General features: G+C 40.0%; 1 protein-coding gene across 7 annotated transcripts in view; it reads right to left on the bottom strand.

Annotated features, from left to right (window-relative positions):
- Positions 1–20,411, bottom strand: part of PIK3CG (phosphatidylinositol-4,5-bisphosphate 3-kinase catalytic subunit gamma) — a 43,685-nt gene that overhangs the window by 14,808 nt on the left and 8,466 nt on the right. For 5 of the 7 annotated variants that reach the window (XR_012432781.1, XM_005550474.5, XM_005550473.5 and 2 more), the window contains exons 5-10: positions 19,360–19,463; positions 14,544–14,690; positions 11,701–11,791; positions 10,753–10,883; positions 9,660–9,771; positions 7,653–7,810 (exon numbers count right to left, since the gene is read on the bottom strand). Coding sequence is in view for 6 of the 7 variants with exons in the window: in XM_005550474.5 (XP_005550531.1) it covers positions 7,653–7,810; positions 9,660–9,771; positions 10,753–10,883; positions 11,701–11,791; positions 14,544–14,690; positions 19,360–19,463 (743 nt within the window). In the remaining variant the exon portion in view is untranslated. Of the gene's footprint in view, positions 1–7,652; positions 7,811–9,659; positions 9,772–10,752; positions 10,884–11,692; positions 11,792–14,543; positions 14,691–19,355; positions 19,464–20,411 lie in introns of those variants that run through there. The other 2 variants (XM_074035778.1, XM_074035779.1) reach the window with 2 other exon arrangements.

Raw genomic sequence — 20,411 nt, 5'->3', positions numbered from 1 at the left:
ATTCAGTAAGTAACATGCTGTAAAGGTTTGAAGCCTGGGAGCAATGGGCTATATTATATAGCCTAGGTGTGTAGTAGATTTGTGTAAGTTAACTCTATGATGTTTGCACAATGATGAAATTGCCTAATGATGCATTTCTCTGTATGTATCCCCATTGTTAAGCAATGCATGACAGTACTTGCTACAGGAAGTCTTCAAATATATCTCTAGCTAAAAGGACACTAATCTGTTACTCTAGTCAATGTTCAGAAAATTTAAAAGAAAACATCTCTATTTAGGAGAAGCACAGCGTTTCTAGAAACTAAGACCAACAGATATTTCACCAGAAGATCTTTATAGAGAGATTATGTTTTGTAATATGCTAAACAATGTCCTTGACCATATTCTATGTTAGACAAAATGTTCTAAAAGAAACTAAATTTGAGAGAATGATGTCAGTCAAAAGGTTATTATCTTTCCAGTTTTGGACTTGCATCTTTTCCAGAATAGTAATTTAAATTTGACAAGCTTAATAAAGTCCTAAATTTGACAACTCCCATAAGTCTGCATTATGGGGGAGATACCACACCAACATATTCAAACTCCTACAAATGGCTGATATCAGACCCTTCTTTGAGAATATGTTCCAATGCATAACATGGAGAGATAGTGAGTACTGAAAGTCTTCATAATGAGACAGGAGGCTGAGCCTGGCCTAGTCAGTGGGTTGGGGTGCAGATCCCAAGACGGAATCCTTTATCAGCTCAGTACATTATGGGTGACAGATAAACTGGTCATCTCCCACTTGACCCATAATAGACCTTAATTATGGTTATTTGTGATTAATCAAATGAGCTCCAAATGGCTTCTTTGCTTTGCTCTACCCTCCACCCCTTTAATCCAGCCTATGTACTGCTTCAAGTTGGACCCAAATTTCCTTTTTTGACTCAAATTCTACTACACACTTCCAGAAATATCCACTTTCTACCCACACCAGGTAAATATACTTCTTGTTCCTAAATACTGATTGTGTGTACTTTTCTAACTTCATGCACTTGCTTGTGCTGTTCTTTCTGTCTGGATGTTCCCTCCCTTCCCTGTATCTGCCTGGAAAAATGAAACTGAATTCATTCCTTAAGGCCTGAGAAAAACACACGCTTCTCTGAATAGCCCTTTTCTATCCTCTAGGGCAGGATTAATTGCTGCCTCTGCAAACCACTGTGGACACTGTTAGCACAAAGTATTCCTTGGCATGAAGTTGTGTAAGTAGCTCTCTTGCCATGTTCTGGGGCCATGCTCTGTTGTCTCACCTGTGCCCAGTGCAGTGTCTGACACACTACAGATAATCTGAATATATATGATGGGTGAATGCTTAATGTACAGAAGCCACGTTCAATATTGGACATAATTCACTACTTTAAAATCAGGATGCATTAGGGAACGATCGTATTTGAAAGGGACCAAACTGGGAAAATATCTTGCCTTGCCAAAGGCGGTACCTGACCCTTCTTTATGCCTCTCACGGTGCCTAAAATGTAGTATGTATTTAGTCAGTGTGCGTTGAATTAGTGTCTTACTTTGGATATGGTGAATAAGGCCTGGTAACTACAACAGGCTAGAGCAGGAGGCTGAGAAAATCCAGCCTAGCAGGTTATAGGTGTAGACAAGGATGAGGGCTACCACACAAAGGAAGGGGAGGTAGAGAATAGTGATCGGAAATGATGCTGAGGTGGCTGCAGTCCTTGGAAGAATGTCAGATCACAAGGTCTCTGTGGTCCCTGTGGCTGGGCTTGGGAGAATACTCGAGTCTCCAGCAAGAAAAATGACAGAAGGGATTAGGGCCCTAGTTCTAGCAGCTGGGTAACAAACAGAGGTACCTCTGGTGGAGAAACTGAAACAGAAGCAGTTAAAACAATGTGGGACCCAAGAGTAGAGCTCGACCACAAAAGAGAGGGACTGTGGTTGAATAAAGGTTCTTAAACACCTCCTGAGTCAGGACCCTGCATAGAGACTGGGCATGTGGCTAAGCCTCCAGGTTGGAGGCTTGGGTATACCCTGGCATGGGGATGAGACTGCGGAACTGGAAACAGGGCAGGTCTGATGAAACTGGCAAGAAAATTTCCACAGTCATCCTAGATTAAAATAACACAATGAATGGGCTCCAGACTTCTTTCCTATAAAATGCTTCTTAAGAGTGACATCTAGGGGCAAGTGCCTTTTAAAGACACTCCTCAAATGACCTGCTTTGCATAGATTTGTCTGTGGATGTGTTATTTGGCTCCCCTGATGACTTCAGATTTGCTTGGTGGCTACTGTGTGCACAACATTCCAAAATGCTTGTTTATAAAAGAACAAGTTGTTCCTGCCCTTTAACCACTGTCCTGTATTGAATGTACACTATGTGTATATACTCCATGCTCTGTTCTCTTGGCAAAAGGTACAGCTCTGAGTGGAAAGGAATATGTAAGATTCATGTCAATAAAGAAATCTCTACAAAAATGTGAATATGTACCATATTACACTCACATATTTGTATTATTTAATGAAACATTAGATTTCACAGTCTGATTTATTTCCTCATCTAAAGTATGCATGTTTAACCTGCCTCCTGAAGGCTTATTACCTTCCACGTGACGGTGGTCTGTCAATCTGGGCCTGAGTTACTGTGAAACTCACGGAATACAATGTATGATATGGAAGGAAGACACCCCAGAGGTCATCCAGTTTTATCTAGCTCCTCCCCTACGAGGTGCTGTCCCTCCACTACTCCACTCAGCAAATACCTACCGACTGCTTACTGTGGCTCAGCCCCTTATGAGGGACACAGGACACATGTGGCCCTGCTGCACAGAGCTCACAGTTGGGAGAGGGAAAGACCAAAAGCAAATCAGTACAAATAACTGTATTTTGTGACATATGCAACGAAGGACCTGGCAGGGGACTGTGGCAAAGGGTAACAGGAGGGAACCTGATTTAAAACACTGCTCTGCAGAATGACATTTATGCTGAGACCACAGGGTAGCATAGAGCATTCGGGGAAGAAGGCAGTGGGTAGCCGGGATGGGGGAAGATGTGCAGGAAGGCCACAGTGATAAGGGAGCAGATGAGGGGAACAGTGTGGCGTAAGGCTGAAGGGGCAGGGGCTTCCTCACACAGGGCCTAGTAGGCCGAGCCTGGATATTTAGATTTTATTCAAAATGACAAACTACCATCTCATGGATGTTAATCAGCCTTACTCAGTTTGGAGAGATGAACATAGCTATTTCTTAAGTTTAGTTTTTAAGCAAATTCTGATTAATTTATAATTTTCTAAAAAGACCAAACAGTTAATTGAATGAAGGAGAAACTTTAACATGTTGACAGTATTATCTTTGGAAAGCAGGATAATGGATTTTTATATCTTTTGGTATTTTCAATATTTTGCTGGCTCTTGATTTTAATAAACAACATTTACTAGTTTTAAAACAACATTTACTAGTGTTTAAAAAACAACACATTCGGGGCCGGGCGCGGTGGCTCATGCCTGTAATCCCAGCACTTTGGGAGGCCGAGGCGGGCGGATCATGAGGTCAGGAGATTGAGACCATCCTGGCTAACACGGTGGGACCCTGTCTCTACTAAAAATACAAAACATTAGCCGGGCGAGGTGGCGGGCGCCTGTAGTCTCAGCTACTCAGGAGGCTGAGGCAGGAGAATGGCATGAACCCAGGAGGCGGAGCTTGCAGTGAGCCGAGATTGTGCCACTGCATTCCAGCCTGGGCAACAAAGCGAGACTCCGTCTCAAAACAACAACAACAACAACAACAACAACAACAACAAAACAAAACAACACATTCTGACATTTAAAAAACTTACAAGCCAAATTTCATTTGCCAATGATATAAATATATTTGCGTATTATATATATTCTATAACTGTTCAGTGAAATTTAAAATAATGTGGTGTAGAATAAATTACCAATGAGTAGAAGCATTGTTTTCTTTTTTATTCCTCCCATAAGGAAGATTTTTCTATGGAGAATTTATCGAAATCGTCATCATTGAAATGTTTTGTTTAGCACCTGTGTGTAGGATGCTGCTCCAAAGGCCAACAGATACTCCTGGGATCAAATGCTGGGCCTTGGTTTTGTGTTTCTCTATCTAATTATAGCTTGTTCCTGAACTCTCCCCTATTCTAGAAGTAACTGTGGCTATGGTCCTAGGCTAAAGTAGCTCCCTTGGGAAGCAGAGAGGTGGGATGCAGTAGAGCTTCTTTCAGCTCCTGTTACTTCCATGCTCAGGCCACCAGTTAGGTATGTTTTTCTTTTTCTTTGTGGACCAGGCTCACTTCACCCTTAACAAAAAAGTGGGTCAATTTTTCTCCATTGTTCCTAACACGTTATTCAAATATGCAGCATGTATTAGTTAACCTTATCAATTCAAAATAAGCAATCCACTGGAAATGAGGACGCCTTTAATTCAAAATGCAAATGTATACAACATTTCCCAGCTTCCCTAAAAATGGCAGCCTTTATTATACAAGATTCTAAGACACTATTTGGAGAGTTTAGAGATGTGGTCCCTGATCTTGAAGAACTTCAATTCTAAAATAAAAGATAAAACCAAGAAACAGAAAATCTTTTCAGAAGGCTTAGCAGTATGTAGAAGAAAAAAAATTACCACGAGGTCAGAGTCAAATGATGAAAAAATCTGCTGCCCATCGTTGTCATGCTGTAAACTTTGGAAATTCTGCATATATGTAATTTAAAGCTGTGGTATTCAGGTTTTTTCCTGTTGTGAAGTATGAGGGAACATAGGGAAAGAGTGAGCAGAGAGGGGGTGGGGAAGGGGGAAGCAGAGCAGGTTGAGTTAGAACTCCATTTACTCTTCAAGCAGAGCATGCTACTTTGTTTTATATATTACCTGAGATCTCATTTCAAAAATGGTTTCTCAAAAGTTTTCAAAGTTTGAAGACACACCGTGATGACTACAACAATGGTGGCTGGCGTTTACTGATTCTCTCCTGTGATCTCGGTACTGGGCTAAGCATTCTGAATATTTCATTTAAGTAATCCCAAAAAAACCACAGCAAGTAGGTCTTATTATTCCCACTTTACAGATGAAAAGGCTGATGTTATGAAAGGATGAATAATCATCATAGATGTACTTATTAAGTAGCAGGTCCAGCATTCAAACTCAAGTTTCTCCACTATAAAGCCCATCCTTTTAACCACCATGTTAAGCCGTATGTGTGCTTAAGGCTCAACGTGTACAGATTCACAGGCGTTTAACGTGTATGCTTAACATGTATGTTTAACAGTACTCCAAAACACGGATACCACACAAGTACAACAAATGTACAAAAGTGTGTTTTTAGTGGGGCACACTGCCTAAACGTTGCTTTAGTAAAAAAGGTATGTGACTTGAGAAACAAGCTTTGGTCACTAAGGATGGAGAAATACTCCAGACTGAGAGGACAGACTGCACAAAGGCTCACTGCAAAGGTTTGTTGCTTTGGGTAGAAGATGCTGATGGGGGAAGCCAGCTCTCCTTGGCCTCCCCATACCGCAAATCTTTTTGTGAAAGAATATTTTGAAACTTAAAAACAGTAACAACCAAAGAAAGAGAAGATATGACAGGGTGACATGGGCACCAGGGGGTCTATGGGAATGTTGTTAGCAACAGGACAAATGTGCAGTTGTTCTAGGAAAAATTACTGGCTAAAAGGAAGAGAACATATATACAAAAAGAAGGAGAGCCGGCTGGGCACGGTGGCTCACGCCTATAATCCCAGCACTTTGAGAGGCCAAGGTGGGCGGATCACAAGGTTAAGAGATTGAGACCATCCTGGCCAATATGATGAAACCCCGTCTCTAGTAAAAATACAAAAATTAGCCGGGCATGGTGGTGCACACCTGTAGTCCCAGCTACTCGGGAGGCTGAGGCAGGAGAATTACTTGAACCTGGGAGGTAGAGGCTGCAGTGAACTGAGATTGCACCACTGCACTACAGCCTGGGTGACAGGCAGGACTCCATCTAAAAAAAAAAAAAAAAAAAAAAAAAGGAGAGCCTGTCAATGAGGCCAGATTCCTTGTGCATGTCTGATTCTTTAAGTTGCAGTTTATTGCTGGTCTGTTTGTCCGAAGCTAGTTGGATGAACCCCGCTGAGAGGAGAGAAGAAATGAGTGTTTTCCCCGCTTTAAATGGTGAAATTCTTCCAGGGTTTTTTTTTGGAACCATTTCTCTGTTCCAGGAAGTTGTCAAAACATGTGATTTTTAACTTTAAAGAAAAACAGGACTGAAATGTGTCAAGTCCCTGGAAATAGTCTGAAACTCAATTGAGTTTATGCAGAAAAACACACACTAAAAATCACAAGACCATCTGGCCACAGAGATCTCAGTTTCTCTGACAACACCACTGGAACTGTGGGAGGGTAAGTCTTGTAATCACCATATTGAAAATCAGTCAGGAGAACAAACAAGAACAGACAGGTTTCAAAACAATATATCCTAGTTCCTGTTCTACTGAACTTTAAGGGTCGTGTCATCTCCCAAGGGTAACCCTGGACTCAAGAAGAGACTCAGGGAAAAGAGAGCAAGTCTGAGATGTGAAATGCAAAGCACATCATGTTTCAGATGCACTAAGGGAGGTGGCTATTTAAAGGGCACCCAAGGCAAATGTACATACAAAGTAATTATTCTTTGTCTTTGTTTTGTGTTTGTATTGCTATAACGTAAGTATATTACAGTAGTAGTTACAACTCTTATGAATTATGTTCATTAACGGTATTAATTTTGCCAGTGTTTAATTCTCTTGGGTATTTGAAGTATTTGATAGTCAAAACTGGATACAGACCGGGAAGGAACGGAAAGCAGGTAGAATGTACACCAAGCTTGTCCAACCCAAATGCAGCCCAGGATGGCTTTTAATGTGGCCCAACACAAATCTGTAAACTTTCTTAAAACATTGTGAGGCTTTTTCTGTAATTTTTTTTAGTTCATCAGCTATCTAGTGTATTTTATGTGTGGCCCAAGACAATTCTTCCAATGTGGCCCAGGGAAGCCAAAAGATTGGACTCCCCTGATCTACATACTCCCAGGGAGATGGACAGACTTATGCAGGAGCTTGTTTACAGGTGAGCAGGAAAAGCTAGAAGTCTTAGCAGAACCTGTAGTCAAACCAACAGATTTCAAATGAAATACTGGGTACTCTGCCTTAAAAAAATGAGATAAGCGCAGGTGGCGCATCAAGAATTCACCTGTAGCAAAAACCAAGAGAAGCTCACAACGTTTTGTGAGTTCTGGAAAATACGTGTAAAATTTGAGTCTTCTAGCTAAGGTCTTTAATAGACAAATATCTAGTGGCTAACCTGCTCAGCAGACACCCTTCCAGAAAGTCCTCTTTAGTGCCAGCGTCATCTTGATGTTCCACATTTTCCCATCTCACTGCTTATGAAATATTTCTACTTCTGTTTGGTTTTAGGTGGGAGGATTACTGAGAAGTGTCATTTTGCACTTGGGGAAGGAATGAATGGAAGTGACAGGGAAGAGGTAGGGTTGGCCATGCCAGAAAAGGGTAGGGGTGAAGGCTGGACTGGCCTCCAAGCTGAGTGAGAGGTGAGGGCTGCGGCGTGCTGCAGGTACCATCTGCTTGGGTGCTATTCTCAGCAGGCAATGAAGAAGGAGGTGACTTACCTGAAATTTCTGGAAGTGTAGGCTTGTCTTCTTTCCAGAAGTTCCCATGACGAACAGGAAGTCAGGGGTTAGCACAAATGGCACTCTCTCTTTATTAATGCCCAGGAAACTTTTGTAATTCCCAAGAATGTGCCCGAAGTCAATATGAAATAGGTTTCCTTAAGAGAAGAAAGTATCTGACATCATTACAGTGGCACAGCACTTTGTTCCTTAAAATATTTCTTTGAGTTGCCTAAAAATGAGCTATCTTGTGATGAAAGTATTTTTTACAATGTTTGTCAGCTTGTGATATTTTTCGTCTTAGCAGGTGTGTGAAAGTCGTAGCTACAAAACATTCTTTGAACCAAGTATGTTTTTGATATCCTTCTGGTGTTCTTTAGATGACAGCCAGATGCCACTATAAAATTCTCATCTCAAAATTATTCTCAGAAACATAAATCAAACTCTCTGGCCAGTATGTCATCATTATCCCTAAGACTCTCTTATGCTCTTTATGTAACTCAGGATAGACTGATGTTTCACTCTGCTTGGGGGCAGGAATATTCACCTTTTCCTTTTGAGTAGCCATCTATGGCCATACCATCCTGAATGTATCTAAGCGTGTCCGATCTCGGAAACTTGGGCAGCATGATAGAAGCAAATCATTTTGAGTCTCCTTTGGGTCAATTTCTACCTCTACTACTATCACCACCACAATCATCATCATCTTATTTGTTTAGTCCTTTATCATTTCTATTGCCATAAATACATTATCTCTTTTAATTCTCATAGGAAGTAAGCAATCTATCCCCATCTGATGCTTTTTCCAGACTCTACTCTTAAAATGGCTCAAATTCATAGAGAAAAATCTCATGCTTTGGTGGCCACTACTGACTGTTTTCAGAGTGGACAGTGAACCACTAAAGTGGAGTGGGTTAGGGAGATTTAAGGATATCTATGAGTTCTTTCTGTTGCTTCTCTGCAACATCTGTCACTGGTGATCACTCCCACCTTCGCCAGCTTCTGGGATATGACCCTCTCCTAGTTTCCCAGCTGTCGCTCTAACTTTGCCTTCTTAAGACTCATTTCCTGCCTCTACCTCCTTCACTCACACCTCAGTCCTCAAGTGAGGTGGTCTCTTTAGAGCAGGGGTCCCCAGCCCCTGGGCCATGGACCGGTCCATGCCTGTTAGGAACTGGGCCACACAGCAGGAGGTGAGCGATGGGCAAGTGAGCAACTTCATCTGTATTTACAGCTGCTCCCCAACACTTGAATTAGTGCCTGAGCTCCACCTCCTGTCAGATGAGTGGTGGCATTAGATTCTCACAGGAATGCAAACCCTATTGTGAGCTGTGCATGAGAGAGATCTAGATTGCGTGCCCCTTATGAGAATCTAATGCCTGATGATCTCAGGTGGAGCTGAGGTGGTGATGGTAGCACTGGGGAGTGACTGTAAATACAGATTAACATTAGCAGAGAGGTTTCACTGCACAGAGACCATAATAAATCAATTCCTTGCAGACTCATATCAAAACCCTCTCAGTGAGTGGCAAGTGACAATTGAGCTGCATCTGGTGGCAGGCTTTACAGTGGCAAGCAAGCTGAAAAAAAAAGTGTGCAATGATCCCGAAACCATCCTTGTTCCCCCACCCCTGTCTGTGGAAAAGTTGTCTTCCAAGAAACCGGTCCCTGGTGCCAAAGAGGTTGGGGGCCACCGCTCTAGAGTAACTGAAGCACCAATGTCTCTACACAATGACTTCTAAATATGTGATTCAGTCTTAAACTCCATTTAAAGACTACTCTGTTTGAAAGGAGGGGAACATGGGGAGTTAGTGTTTAATGGGTACAGAGTTTCAGCTGGGGAAGATGGAAAAATTCTGGGGATGAATGGTGATGATGGTTGTACAACAAGGTGAACATATGTAATGCCACTGAACTGAACACTTAACAGTTAAATTACAGTTAAAATAGTAAATGTTATATATATTTTACCACAATAAAAGTTTATTCTGCACTAAATAAACTCACCTGTCTCTGTGATCATAATATTGTCATTGTGTCTGTCGCCTATTCCAAGAACAAAGGTTGCCACACAGTAGCCTGCACAGGAATAAACAAATCTCTCCACTGCTGCCTGAAACTAATTAAAATGCATTTGAATATTAGTTGTCTTCTAACTATAAAAAGCAACATGAATCTACAAATGACTTCTAAAAAGAGACTATTCTGGAAACCATTTTCAGAGAGCAAGTTAGTTGTGCCAGATTTCATTAGCATTATATCTATGAATTGACATCTTTCTCATTGCCCTGCTTATATTTTAGGTGAAGATTCAGTGAAGCACAATGGCATGAGGAAGAAACAAGAGTCAAAGGGCAACAGTAATCTAATCAAAGGGTTCACTTCCTCTCCATGCATCACTTGCCAACAACTATACAGAACCCATGGTAATTTCTCCTTCATTTGTGAACAGGTTTTGCTTGTGACCACTAAGAGTATGCTTGGGTTCACAGATCTACATGTATAACAGATTAATAAGTGCTACTCATTATATTTCCTCCCCAAAAGACTGCTAACCATGCAAATGAGAAGTGCTAATCCTGTGCAGCAGAACTTTAAACGACAGCCAAACAGCCTAACCACACAGCTTGTGAAGGATGGAGCATATGCACTTCCAAGGAATGGTGGAACTGACATTTTCAGCATCCATGATTTACCATTTAGATTAGAGTTCAGCAGAAAATTATAAATTACTTTGTTGTGTATGTTGTATTTCCCAGGTACATAAGAATTTATACATGGTAACTAAATATTTTGGCTGAACAACAAAAATAGCCATAAAAAGTGCTAACAGATTATTTCACAGAACCAAATTTTAAGCAAAGCATGCCTGATAATCAAAAGAGAAGCAAATGCTCATGGAGTCCTGAACTGAGTGCCTCTGTTTCACACAGATGTGCTGTCACCATGGGAGAGTACTTCATTATTTCACAAGTAAAAAATTTCACTGATATGTCAGAAGGCAAGACACTGACAGATTCTTTGAAAACGTGAAGCCACTATTGCTATATAAATGACAACTTGTAAGGAGCCGTTAGACTGGGAAAAAGCATGAGCTCACCTTTTCTTCAGTAGGAGATTTTTCTTTGAGCCAGTGATTCAGGACTTCATCTTTAAATGCTCCCGTGTTGCCCACGGTGCTTTGCTGAATTTTGGCAATTGTTGTGGCGTCTTTCACAATCTCGATCATTCCTATAGAAGGATGCACAGAGTCTGATGGAGACTGGGGGCCAGTGCCTGGCCCAGAGGACGAAAAGCTAGGTCTTTGTTGAGTGAAGGGCAGGTTTTTTGTTTTTTTTTTTTTTGACCAGAGAGCTATTTTCCAGGTCTATGCTATTGGTTTTCTTATGAGGAATAGAAAGGAAAGAAGGAGGACATGGAAGTTGTGTGGGATATGCTTTCAATATCCCAGAATGACAAGAGGAAAAGGCTGGTTTTGAATAGTAATAAATAAAAGCATTTATATGCTGAGCATATTCTTCCTCAGATGGCAATCTGTGCCTTTTCCTTTTTTAAATTACAGGGTTCAATGTAAATGATTTTGTAGAGTTCTCAGATCAGAAACTTGAATAAACATATGTTTCATTGAAACTAATGGTGAATGTCTATAAAAATACCTGATAGTAGAGTGTGTAATAGCTTTGATAATGTGAATTCTGGAATACTAAAATAAGTGACAGATCTTTCCATCTATTTTTAAATGTTATTTGTGAGAGAAAAGTTTAATATGTAATGAAATGAGTTAAAGTTTAGAGGTGGAGAAGGAAAGAGGAGGGAACAAGTTCTTACTAAAATCATTTCCATGTATAGTCACAAGGATTTGAATCATGCATTCATGTATTTTCAATATATCCACATTAAGTTGATAGTCACATTCACCAGCATGGAAATATTTTCTTCCTTTTCATTAAGATTATGATTTTTCAGTTATTAAATGTCTATACTGAAGGAATTATAATCCTTTCAAATGAGCTGAGTGGTCTATTCATCTCCTGAGGTAACTACATACCTATTTTGTCACCAGTTGAAATGCAACCATATGGCAGGAGGCACAGATCCAAAGATTCAGTCTCCCAAATGGACTCCATGATTCGTAGAATCTGGGCATCAAAAGACAAAAATGTTTATTTTATATATATATATATATATATATAAACTTAATATATTTTTCTCCTCCCTTGAAAATAGCAATCATATCTTGTAACACAAAATATAAAAGTAAATGTAAAACATGTAAGTAACAACTGTATGTTTATTGGTCAATCTGGCACACTAAAGTTTCTCTTCTTTGTGAGCTTGTTAATTTTGGTTTCCGAAATGTACCTTGGGGAAGAGGATAAATACATTTCTTGTTTTGTTTTGATTTTGAAGACGGAATCTTGCTCTGTTGTCCAGGCTGGAGTGCAGTGGTGTGATTTTGGCTCACTGCAACCTCCACCTCCCAGGTTCAAGTGATTCTCCTGCCTCAGCCTCCTGAGTAGCTGGGATTACAGGGACACACCATGATGCCCAGCTAATTTTTTTTTGTATTTGTAGTAGAGATGGGGTTTCACCATGTTGGCCAAGCTGGTCTCAAACTCCTGACCTCAAGTGATCCGCCCACCTCAGCCTCCCAAAGTGCTGGGACTACAGGCGTGAGCCACCGTGCTCGGCCAATAAATTTCTTTTGGAGTAGGTTTTAGCTGTGGTTCATCACCTCTCTGCTCAAAATGTTCTGCTCTACTTGTGTCTATTTTACCACAAAACTCTAACATTTTTACATATATTTATCACTCTAAGGCAACAACCAAAGAGCAGTAACTACAATGATGATAATGATAGCGAATATATACTGAATGCTGCTTTATGTGATCCTTGCATTGCCCTATAATGTGGATAAGATTATTATTCCCATTCTACAGGAGAAGGAACAAAGTCTTAAAGAACTTAAATAACTTGCCCTTAGCTGCCAAATTATGCGCCCCAACAAATACACCAAGTAGGCTGGGCATGATGGCTCACACTTAGAATCCCAGCAATTTTGGCGATTATCTGGCTCATGCCTAGAATCCCAGCAATTTTGGCCATTGTCATGCTGTCTTTCACAATCTTGACCATTCCTATAGAAGGATGAAGGGTCTAATGGAGATTGGGGGCTGATGCCTGGCCCAGAGAAGGAAAGGCTATGTTTTTGTTGAGTGAAGGGCCGAGAAGTTTTTTTTTTGACCAGAGAGCTATTTTCTAGGTCCACACTGTTGGTTTTCTTATGAGGAAAAGAAAGAAAAGGAGAAGAACGTGAAAGTTGTGTGGGAGGCTGAGGTGGGAAGATTCATTGAGCCCAGGAGTTTGAGGCCAGCATGGGCAACATGGCAAGACCCCATCTCTACAAAAAATTTGCCAGGTATGGTGGAGAACACCTATAGTCCTAGCTACTTCAGAGGCTAAGGCAGGAGGATTGCTTGAGCCTAGGAGTTTGAGGCTATAGTGGGCCGTGATCATGCCACTGTACTCCAACCTGGGCAATAAAGCAAGACCTTACCTTAAAAAATTAAAAAAACAAAACCATGAACTAACTAAAGGACAAAGGCAAACTTTCCCTTAAAATGAGAAGACCAACAGAGTAATTTTTGTGTTTTTAAAATGTCCATCTTCAAAGAATTCGAAATATTCTACAGATTTATTTGAAATTTAATAAACTTGCAAAAAGTTTGAAGGATTTCTCTTTTTCTTTACTAAAATACCTCCTGGGCAATACATAGACCATTCTTGAAATGAAAGCAAAGCAAAGCAAAGGCAAAGCAAAGGTATTCCTGTTTCTATATTAGAAATAAGCAGGCTGGGCACGGTGGCTCACACCTGTAATCCCTGCACTTTGGGAGGCCGAGGTGGGTGGATCACGAGGTCAGGATACTGAGACCATCCTGGCTAACATGGTGAAACTCCGTCTGTACTAAAAATACAAAAATTAGCCAGGCATAATGGCGGGCGCCTGTAGTCCCAGCTACTCCGGAGGCTGAGGCAGGAGAATGGCGTGAACCCGGGAGGCGGAGCTTGCAGTGAGCCGAAATGGCGCCACTGCACTCCAGCCTGGGCGATAAAGCAAGACGCCGTCTCAAAAAAAAAAAAAAAAAAAAAAAAGTAAAAACAGAAACTTAGAACTGGAAACATGACCAGTTTTAAATAGGCTACCTTGAAATCAATGTGATTTGTCTACTTTAAATAAATCATATTAAGTATTAGAAATTATTACCCCTACAATACTGACCAACTGGAATCTGGAGAACATTACAGACTTGTGAAGCTAAAGTTTATCTAGAAATGTTAGAAAATATGAAAATAATTAGCACTGATACCTTGACCATTCACCTTCTGCCCTAATAGTACTTCACTCTCGTCACTTACCTGCAGGATTTCTGTGGTGACCTACTTGCTCATCTTCTCTCTCCTTCCCATCAAATCATTGCTTGATTTGTTTATGTGTATCAGAGGAGAGGTATCTAAGAGTGCCTAGAGATGTGCAGACATATCTATGGGCAGGAATGAAGTGAGTGCTGGGGATAAACATGGCTATTTTCTATGTTATCAAGCTTAGAATGGGGTGTATAAAAAAGACATTAGGTGAGGGAGGTATATCTGGCTACTTGGGAGTGCCAGATACGCATCTTGGACAGAACTATAATGCTCATTAGCTTGCATATCTAATAGTCTGCAGCCATATTCCCCAAGTGAAAACTCTCTATTATGTAATATTTGATCACAATTCATCATATGAAAGAAGAGTGTGGGAACAGAGCCAGTAGGAGAAGGCATGTTTTTGATGTAATACAGAATTGTGTTTCCAGATAACTGAAAACAATCTTAAAATTAGCATACCTGTAAAATAAGCATGTCTTGGCGCAGATCATCACCATGTTTAAATATAATTCCAATTGTTTCATTTGATAGGGCTGTAGGATCGGCACATTTAAACTCAAGCCACAGTGGTTTTTTCTTGGAGGCCATTACTTTACATTTTTCAATCTGTAAGGAAGCAGTCACATGTTTACCACACACAATGAATAATGAACACACATGGTGGAGACACAAATTCTCTTGCAAAACATCACTATAAACAACAAGGACAAAGCCCTAGTTAGAAAATGATTTTCAATATTTGGGTAAAAATACAGAAGTTGTTTTCACCAAATCTGGAAACTCCATGTGAGAGTGAATTCACAACTCTTAAACCAGTGCCTCTCAAACTGTGCTCCAAAGAACTGCAAGAGTCTTTGGAGGTGCCTAAGAGGTATGGCAGATCTCACGCTCCCCATGCACACAGAGCTCTGGCACTCCTACATCCTCTTTAATGGACAGCAACCTGGCTATTACATTTGTCCTCTAAGATTTATTTTGTAAAAAGAATTCTAATGCTTCCACAATGTCAAAAAAACTATTATTGCAGAATCAGATGCAATAGGCTACATCTAAGAAGATGAAATTTAACAGAAATAAATGGAAAATCTGGCATTTAGGTACAACATGCCCTCCGCCTAAACCTCATACATCTAAATAAATTCAAGGTAGGGGAAATGTGGCTTGGCAGTCACTCACTTAAACATAAAAAAAGTAGGTGTTTCAGGCAAAGGTGAGTTCACCACAGATCAAAATTGTTATGTAGTCGTTTAAAGAAGCAAACACAGGCTGGGCGCCGTGACTCACGCCTGTAATCCTAGCACTCTGGGAGGACGAGGTGGGTGGATCACGAGGTCAGGAGATCAAGACCATCCTAGCTAACACGGTGAAATCCCGTCTCTACTAAAAATACAAAAACAAAATTAGCCGGGCATGGTGGTGGGCACCTGTAGTCCCAGCTATTCGGGAGGCTGAGGTGGGAGAATGGCGTTGAACCTGGGAGGTGGGGCTTGCAGTGAGTGGAGATCACGCCACTACACTCTAGCCTGGGCAACAGAGTGAGACTCCATCTCCAAAAAAAAAAAAAAAAGAGAAGCACACACAATTTGAAGCTGTATTAATATGTCATAATTCCTTCTAATCTCTAAATAATGGACAGTGGATAGTGTGTGCTTCTGCTATAAGGCCAGTTTGCTGGTAATTGTATATAAAATTAAACATTCAGGGGAAGAACTTCCTCATCTTTTCACGTGGCTTCACTGCTACGGGAGTTGCCATCCTGCCATAAACAACTAGAAAACTATGAAAAATATATAAAACTCTTTCCAGACATTGAACAAGCAGTGGAGGTCCCTGACCCCCGAGAAAAGGAAGACAAATGAAGTGAGCCCTGTAACTGCCCCAGATTACTGCCTGGGGGCTGTTTCTAGGCTACAGCACAGAGGAAAGAAATCCAGACTGAGCCCAGAGTCCAGCAGTCTAAATTACTGTAACTGAAGTCTCGGAGAGGAGAAAAAAGAGGCAACAGAAAAAACTGGTTGAAAAATTTCCAAATTTGATAAGACTATAAACTCACAAATTCAAGGAGCTCCATAAACTCCAGTAGGCTAAACACAAAGGAAACTCATACCAGGGCACATCATAATCAAATTGCTGAAAACCAGAAATAAAAGAGAATTTTAAAAACAGCCTGGGGGAAAAAAAAGACATATTATGCAGACAGAATCAAAGATAAGACTCATCATCAGAAAATATGCAAGCCAGAAAAAAATGCGACTGCAAGAAAAAAACCAGTTAATCTAGAATTCCATATTCAGGGAAAATATTTTTCAAAAATGAAAGCAGAATAAAAAGTGTTTCAGATAAACAAAAGCTGAAAGAATTTATTGTCAGCAAACTTGCAGTAAAAAAGATGTTAGAAGCTCAAGGAAATCTGGACCTATATAAGGCAATAAAGAGTAACAAAAATGGTAAATATGTAGGTAATAGTTAAAATTATTTCATCTATTAAATCTGTGAAGTCTATTTTTTAACTGTTTAGAGCAAAAATAGTAACGTATTGTGCCATTTATAACATACGTAGAAGTTAAAATCATAATAAAAATAATGCAAAGGATGTGCGGGTTAATGGAAGTATACTGTTGCCTGTATAAGCACACGTATATGAAGTGCTTTGTTATTTAAACAGAATCAAGAGTGTGTGGTATTGATGCAAGGACAGACATTTAGATCAGTGGAAGAAGAACAGAGAATCTAGGTGTAGACCCACACGTATATGGTCAGTCGATACTTGACAAAGGTGCCAAGGTAATTCTCCAGGAAAAACAAAACAAAACAAAACAGTCTTTTCAACACATGGTGCTGAAAAATCTGGATATTCATGTTAAAAAGTGAACTCTGACCTTCACCTCACACTGTACACAAAAATTAACTCAAATTGGATTGCAGACTTCAATGTAAGAATTAAAACCATAACCCTTCTAAGAAAAAATATCTGCCACATTGAGTTAAACCAGAATTTCTTAACCTTGGCACTGTTGCCATTTTGGGGTGGATAGTGTTTGTTCTGGGGGACTATCCTGTACATTGCAGGGTATTCAGCAGCATCCCTGGCCTCTACCCACTAGATGCCAGTAGCATTCTCCCAGTTATAACTAACCATCAAGAATGTCTTCAGACATTGCCAAATGTGGCCTTGGCAGACAAAGGGATTACCCCAAGCTGAGGCACTGGATTAGATAGTTTTCTTTTTCATTTTTTTTGAAACAGGGTCTCACTCTGTAGCCCAGGTTGGAATGTAGTGGCACAAACACAGCTCACTGCAGTATCAAACTCCTGAGCTCAAGTGATCCTCCCACCACAGCCTTCCAAGTAGCGGGGACTATGGCACATGCCACCATGCCCGGCTATTTTTTAAATTTTTTATAGAGATGGAGTCTTGCCATGTTGCCCAGTCTGGTCTCGTACTCCTTGCCTCAAGGGATCCTCCCGCCTTGGCCTCCCAAAATGCTGGAATTACAGGTGTGAGACACTGTGCTAGGCCTACACAGATTTCTTAGATAAGACACTGAAAGCACAAACCATTTAAGAAAAAGTTGCAAATTTGACTTAATCAAAATTTAAAGCTTCTGTTCTTTGAAAGACACTTCTAAGAAAATAAAAAGGCAAGTCACAGACTAACAGAAAATATCTGTAAAATGTATATCTGATACAGAATTTGTATCCAGTTTATATAAGTAACTCTCATAAATAAAAATAAGAGCCAGGCGCAGTGGCTCACTCCTGTAATCCCAGCACTTTGGGAGGCCGAGGTGGGTGGATCACAAGGTCAGGAGATTGAGACCATCCTGGCTAACACAGTGAAACCCCATCTTTACTAAAAATACAAAAAAAAAAAAAAAAAAAAATTAGCTGGGCATGATGTTGGGCGCCTGTAGTCCCAGCTACTTGGGAGGCTGAGGCAGGAGAATGGCATGAACCTGGGAGATGGAGCTTGCAGTGAGCTGAGATCATGCCACTGCACTCCAACCTGGGCAACAGAGTGAGACTCTGTCTCAAAAAAAAAAAAAAAAAAAAAAAAAAAAAAAGGGCAACCCAACTAAAAAAACTGGTGAAATATTTGAATGGAAAATTTTCAGAAGGTACTCTAATGGAAAATGAGCACATAGAAAGACACTCAACCTCATTATGGAAATGCAAATAAAAAATAGTGAGATATCACTTCATACTCATTTGAATGACTAAGATTAAAAAGACTGATAATAACAAGTGCTTGCTAGGATGTGGAACAACTAGAACTCATTGTATACATTGCTGGAATTTAAATGGTACAACCACTTTGGAAAAATGGGTATCTTGTAAAATTGCACACACACACCATCTGACCCAACTACCCCACTGTTAAACATTTATTCAAAAAATGAATGGAAAATAAACTGTGGTATATCCATACAAGGGACTACTACTCACTCATAAAAAGAAACAAATAACTGATACATACAATAACATGAATGAATCTTAAAAGCATTATGGAAAGTAAAATAATTCAGATATAAAACTATGTACTGTATGATTCCTCTTAATAAAAGTCTAGAAAAGGCATTTTATGATAGAAAGTAGATCTGCTGCATTTGCAGAGAGAATGGGAGGAGAAAAAGGATTAACTGCAATGGAACATGACAGAACTTTTTTCTAACATGTCTATGGAAATGTTCTAGATCTTGATTGTGGTGGTGGTTATATAATTGTATACATTTCTCAAAACTCACTGAATTCTATGTTTTTTTTTTTTTGAGATGGAGTCTTGCTCTGTCACCCAGGCTAGAGTGCAGTGGTGCGATCTCGGCTCACTGCAACCTCTGCCTCCTGGGCCCCAGTTCAAGCAATTCTCCTGCCTCAGCCTCCCGAGTAGCTGGGATTACAAGAATGCGCCACCATGCCCAGCTTACTTTGTTTTGTATTTTTTAGTAGAGACAGGGTTTAACCATGTTGGCCATCATGGTCTTGAACTCCTGACCTTGAACTGTGCCTGTTCCCTGAATTCTACATTTTAAATGGACAATTTTTATTGTATACAAAGAGTATCTCAAGCTGATTTAAAAAATATGGAAGGGAAATTATCTGGTGTTGAGGCTTTCATAACCAGTGATTAGACAAGGGCTTATGAGAAACCCATCCAGAGACTCTCCAGCTTCCCTGTCTATGCATAAACATTAGGTTTTAAGTACTGGGCCCCAGCAAGCATGTTAGACATCTTCAAGACATAAAGACCACGTGGAGACATCCAAGTGATACCTACTGCCAGCGCTCCTGCTTTCAGTCCAGGATCATATGGAACTCTAAAGCTTTTGGGGAGTTGAGAATTCTGCAGGTTTTCAAGCTTTTGTTTAAGTTGTGAAATAACTGTAATTGTCAAAAGTACACAAGAGTTATGTGAGTTCAAGAAATCATCAATATTATCTATTACATTTCCTGAGAACACACTTATTCATAGCATTCTATATATTTGTTCTGGTGTAGAGCAGAAGAAAACCGGGTGGGCCCTGCCTTTGAGGAACTAACCATATGAGGTGGTAAGATACATTGGGCTTACTGTGAGCAACATAACCATGTGCACATACTACAACAGGGGACAGAAATATGTGAATATATGTGGGATAACACATACATACCAACACAATCCAAGTAGAGAAGGATGCTCTGAGGGTAATGCTAAGGAATTAATACTGTGGTTTTCTTTCCAGCATGTTAAACTTTAAACTACCATCTGATTTGAGGAACAGACATTTGAGGAAAATAATAAATGGAATTTGGTTAGGGTTCTGTAATTTCTTCTCAGAAGAGGAAGTTAGGTTCTGTAGAGAAGTAGAGAAGATGGATGTGACAGCCTCAAAATTCTAAAGGCAAAATATGTGAATTAAAAATTACTGGATAACTGACAGAATGAGGGTCAGTACAAATGTTTTCCTTTCTTAAGATACAAATGAAATATTATTATTACCATTATCATTTTTAGGAGGAAGCATTGTAAGAATCAAAGGGAGAAAGACATTTTAAATTTTCAGGAGTTTAAAATACTGGTTGAGTACATGAAGTCTCTATGTAATAAGCCACAGTGCTAGGTCTAGGTATGTAAAAATGAAAACGAGATATTCTCTAGATTCAAGGTTCATACAGTTTACCAGACCAGGAAGATATGTTAAAGACTTTAATTTAATGTAGTATCAATCAAAATCTACAGAATTACAGAGAAGGAGTGATTAATTTTCCTAGGGCAGAAGCAGGTTTTCTTAGGGTAGGGATAAGATATTGGAAACAGCTTGAGAGAGAAGGTGGGGTGTGTGTGTGTGT

Source organism: Macaca fascicularis, chromosome 3 (assembly GCF_037993035.2).
Source record: "Macaca fascicularis isolate 582-1 chromosome 3, T2T-MFA8v1.1".
NCBI classification, from domain to species: domain Eukaryota; kingdom Metazoa; phylum Chordata; class Mammalia; order Primates; family Cercopithecidae; genus Macaca; species Macaca fascicularis.
The sequence above is the reverse complement of the archived record's forward strand: the minus strand, read 5'-3'. Positions and strand labels throughout refer to the sequence as shown.